Source organism: Ceratotherium simum, chromosome 19, assembly GCF_057802395.1.
Source record: "Ceratotherium simum simum isolate JZ-2026a chromosome 19, ASM5780239v1, whole genome shotgun sequence".
Classification (NCBI taxonomy): domain Eukaryota; kingdom Metazoa; phylum Chordata; class Mammalia; order Perissodactyla; family Rhinocerotidae; genus Ceratotherium; species Ceratotherium simum.
In genome coordinates, this window is record NC_141918.1 from 9,532,333 (window position 1) to 9,537,327 (window position 4,995).

General features: G+C 43.8%; 1 protein-coding gene across 1 annotated transcript; it reads left to right on the top strand.

Moving 5' to 3' along the window:
- The first annotated feature begins 620 nt into the window (after positions 1–620).
- Positions 621–4,781, top strand: RIPPLY2 (ripply transcriptional repressor 2). Its single transcript, XM_004422375.3, is given in 4 exon segments — positions 621–756; positions 759–988; positions 1,310–1,374; positions 4,580–4,781. Coding segments are annotated over 4 exon segments (579 nt in total). The 3' UTR covers positions 4,728–4,781.
- Positions 4,782–4,995: the final 214 nt, after the last annotated feature.

A 4,995-nucleotide genomic window follows, 5' to 3' on the forward strand; every position in this document is an offset into this window, starting at 1 on the left:
TTCAAATAATAATAGGCAGATGTGTGAACCTAGTCTGTCAATACATTAAAAACAACCCGATACTCTTTTCATAAGGAGTCCATTCACTCACTCATCTTGTATTGTGCCAGAAAGAGTTAAGGCCAATTTACTCTGCATCCCAGCTTTTAGATTACGGGATGCAGAACCAGTTGCATTTGCCAAAGGCCAAAAAGCCGTGAGACTTGGGCGAGTCAAGCAATTACCAGCCACTTGGCCTTTTTGCAGAAATACACAAAACGTGTAGAATCGCTTAATTTTATCCCCTCCTAGCCTCTTCACTTGGAAATTGGCTGCTCGGGCGAATGTTGTTTTTCCCCCCTCAGCCATGTGTCAAAGAGCGATTAACACTCGCTCGACAAAACCCCTCTCCGGGCCATTTGGGAGTTCCACGCGTTCACACCCGGGATTCAGCCCGTTGTGCCTTCACGCGCAGCCTTTTTGTTTATGCGGCTCGCGGGGCCGAGAGGGGCGGAGAGGGAGCGAACCTCTAAATATGCAGCAGGCCGCGGGGGCTATATAAGCGTCGGGTCTCGGGCCTGGCGGGTGGAAGGGCCAGGCTTGCCGGTGAGCTGGCAGCGGCCTTCCGCCGGGCCCGCGCCATGGAGACCGCAGAGCGCCCGGAGCGCGCAGCCGGGGAGGGCGCGCGCTGCCGCCGCCTGCTGCCCGCGGCCCCCGACGGCCCGACGCGGCGCGGGGGCGCGGACTCCGGGTATCGCGCCTCGGCCCCGCCCTGCGCCCCCCCACCCCATCCCTCCCGCCCGCGCCCCCCCGGCTCCTCCCCTCCGCTCTCCGCCCCCCACAGACCCCAGGCCCGCGCTCGGCTGCGGTCGGTTCTCGCGGGTGTGGGCTCACGTCTCCTCCGCGCGCCTTGTGCTCCCCACCCCGCAGATCCGCAGGCTTCTGGAGACCATGGGTTGACGCCGGAGCGGAGAAGGAGGAGGAGGCGCCGCACCGCGCCGCGGAGGCGGTGAGTGAGCCGCGCGTGGCGGGCCGCGCCTCCGAGGGGCGCAGATGCCCGACCGGGGTTGGGGACGCCGGGCCCGAGGGAGACACGCGCCCGGCCTGCCCTTCGCTTAAGATCGCTCCTGCCGGTGGCCCTGTCGGTACTGATGCGGCGAGTGTGTCCTCCAGAGCAATTGGTACACACGGATCGGACCTTGAGCGAGGCTGCTGAGAGCCCAGGGGTCACATTCCCTGCGGGCTCGAGGGACGCTCGGTCGCGCGCATTTCCAGTTCCCAGTTTCTAGAAGGTAAGTGATAACTACGATTCATCTCCTTACGTCCCTAGATGCCCGGTGGCCCCGGAATGATCGAAGCCTCAGGAAAGCTTTGCCGATACAGACACCCAGTCAGGTGAGTGACAGGCCTCACCGAAGGTCTCCTGCTTCTCCAGCCCCAGGGGAGAGCCGGCGGCATCACACAGCCCAGCTCAGCGGCTAGTCCTGCAGTTTCTCTCTCTTGGAAAAATCTATCTCAAGGTTGCTTTATCTCCCCAGTCCAGGGGTCCTTTACTCGTCGAAGTGAAAAACATAGGAGCCCACGCTCTCACCTAAAAGAACTGTTAGTTAGTGCACACTCCGTAAACGCTTACAGAATATATTATGAAGAAGGAAAGTGGATGGTATAGTAAAAGTGGAACGGTGACGTCTTGTCCCTGCGAAACAGGTTTTTGTTATTTGTGTTTTTTTTTTAAATGCCAAAAGTCCGAATGAAATCGACTTCACGCCAGGCAGAGCATGTATATTCTTATTCTCTTGCAAACCAGAAGGAACAATGGTGTTCACAGTTGTAGTTTTACAACAAATCAAACAAATCGAATTTGACATGTAAGAGAAAACGGAAATGTGATGAAAATCCCAAACATTACTAAGGATCATAAAAAGGGATCAAAGTTATTTGACCTAACAATGAGGAGCTAGTTTACTGTTCCTAGCCACAGGGAGTCCACCTTTCTGTAAGATTCTTTGTAGCTTTTATTCAGGTGAAAGGTTAATTTTGCAGTTTTCCTGCTTCAGAGAGCTGTTAGATAAAGAGCTATATGATGTTTGTGAAATGCATATGTGTTTATAAATAGCACATAGTAGTCAATACATGTTGATTGATTTCCTGCCCTGTGTTAGCGCTGGTGAAGGACACAGGAAAAAAAGAATCACAACCCTGTGGCAGGTGTAATAGAGCTTCGTCTGGTCACTGTTACAAGTATGTACAAGGCATGAAGTGCCTAACTCTGCCAGAGGGAGTGAGGAAGGGTCAGGGAAGTGTGTATCATAGGTTGTGGATACCTGGCTGAGTCTTGAAGTTAGCCAGATGGATGGTAGGTGGGAGAGGTGGGGTCAGAAGAAATAGCATAGGAAAAGAGATACAGGGTCATGGAACAGCATGTCTCCTTCTGCCAGCATCAAGGATTGGAAATTTGAATGTGTGAAGCTGTGGCAATTCCAGCAGGGAAGCCAGAGGCAAGATCTTGTACACCTTGGTACAGAGTTTTGTCCTGATTCTGTATGTGAAGCTGGGAACCCATGGACTTTATTCTGTAGGTGGTATTGGGAGTTACTCAAAGGATTTAACTAGAAGAGTGGTGTGTGATCAGATTTACGTTTCAGAAAAATCACTAAGGAAATGGTATATAGGCTTAGTTAGAACACCAAAAGTGAAATTGGAAGTTATTGCCATTATTTAGGCAAGAATGATAAGGGGCTGTTCTAAGGCATTGGAAGTGGGGATAGGACGGGGTGAATTTGGGGAATATTTAGGTGATAAAATAGATTAGGCTTATAATGTATTGGATATGGTCCATGAAGAAGAGGTAAAAAGACAGAACGGCTCTCAAGTTTTTGGCTGATGACCAGGTGAATGCTGTACTAACAGAATGGAAATTAGGGCTTCAAACAGATTTGAGGAGCGAGATGGTGAGTCCAATTTTCCATTTCTGGTATTTAATGTGCCTGTGGAGCATCCAAGCAGAGATGTCCATTAGATAGCTGCATATATAGATCAGGGGCCCATAGTCAAGGTCTTAAGTGGAAATACAGGCTTGGGAGCTTTTGGTAAGTGAACAGTTAGGGAAATCATGGTGGTGGGTCAGGTCTTCCTGGGGAGTTAGAAGGGAGAGATGATCACTCTTGATAAAACCGTGGGGGAAGACCAACATCTAACTTGTATACAGAGAAAGAGAGGTCCACAAAGGAGTCTGAGAAGAATCACTCAGAACAGGGGGAATTCAGGAAAGTATGGAGTCCACTGAAGAAAATGATCAGTGAGAAATTCTGGGGTGAAGTGTGATAGTAATTAAACAACATGCTTTGGGTTTGGCAGTTCCAGTTACACATTAAAAAATAGTTTCCTATATAAGCAATTTCTTTCTTTTCTGAATTACTCTAACACTATATTTGTACTTCTCTTAAGTTTTATTTTTATTAATTTCTATTTTGAGTAGTACTGTGTGTTTCTGGTTCTTTTTATTCAGTTGTCAACTTCTTGAGGGTAGGAAACATGATTTATTCATCTTTGAATTGTGAATTATGTCTGGCATAAGAGATCACTAAAATATTGGATGCATTATTGATGGTTACTTATTTAGACACCAAAATTATAAACTATTTTTTTTTTACCATTTTGCTAAAAACATAAAATACATTGCCTAAATTTTTGCCTTTTAAAATGGAATATACTGAACATAATGTACTTTCTCTTTGTTAGAATCACTCTATTATATGGGTACACAGGGCTATTTACACTAAAATGACAGCACTGTAGTTGGTGACTCAGCCTTATCCCTCCTCTTTTCTTTTCCTTGGATGAAAAATAATAGAAGACCAGATGGCAAGATTAATATTTGTCAGAGATTTGAAATTCTAAGGTAATCATGTTTATGTGTAAATTATTTGTATAAAACCAGTATCATTCTCAATATCTCAATATGGTGTTTCCAAATTTAGTTGGACAGGGAAAGAGAAGGGAGATGAGATCAAAGTTAGGGTCAGAGGTAGCCTTTCTATACCTCAAGTTGTGAGTGCATAGACAAACTTTTAAGAAGATTGCTTTTTGTACTTTTCTAAACTTACCTTGGCTACATCTGTAACTAAGAGCTAAGTCTGTGAGTTTTAAGCGGAGTGATTGCTGCCTTTGTGTAAGGTGTATAATATATTGTCGTCTTTATAAAGTTGGCTATCATCAAAATTTTTAATGTTGTGGTGGGACTCAGTTTTTTTCCCAAAGGAATTTGGAAATTGGAACACAAACTTTCTTCTGTATTTTGTAAGAATAAATATATCCATAACACCTGAAGTAAGCTAATGATGCTCTTATGTTTACACAGGGTTTAGTGTGAATTTGATTACAGCTTGGATAAAGATTTAAAATAATCAACCAGTTATTGATACTTTGACAAGTAGATTCCATGTGATAGTACCATTTTTAAACTCTCTATCTTAAGGCTGTGTCTAAATGCATAAATCAATTGTTAAATATATGGAGCTCTTGAAATTTGAAGATTTCACGAGTATAAGGATTCTGAATGTGAAAAAATAAAGCATATTATGTTGTCTGCTTCTTTCAGACTATTTTGGCCAAAATCAAAGTGTTATGATTACTTATATCAAGAAGCAGAAGCTCTTCTGAAAAATTTTCCAATTCAAGCCACAATTTCATTTTATGAAGATTCTGATAGTGAAGATGAAATTGAGGAGCTGATCTGTGAAAATTAATCTGATTAGTTACTTTTGATGATATTAAAAGCTTATAGGATTTAAATTTGTGTACAAATGTATCATAATCCTTTTAAACTAATTTATTTGTATATAAATTATTAATAAAATGAAATTTTTTGTAATTATTATGGTAGTTTGGCCTTTTTTATCCTTTCACTAAAATTCAATGTTCAAATTTAAACATAGGTGCCATTTACAAATGTCTTGATTGTATTGTAAACATTTGGGGCTTATAAAACATAATTTTGATCTCTTCATCAAATTA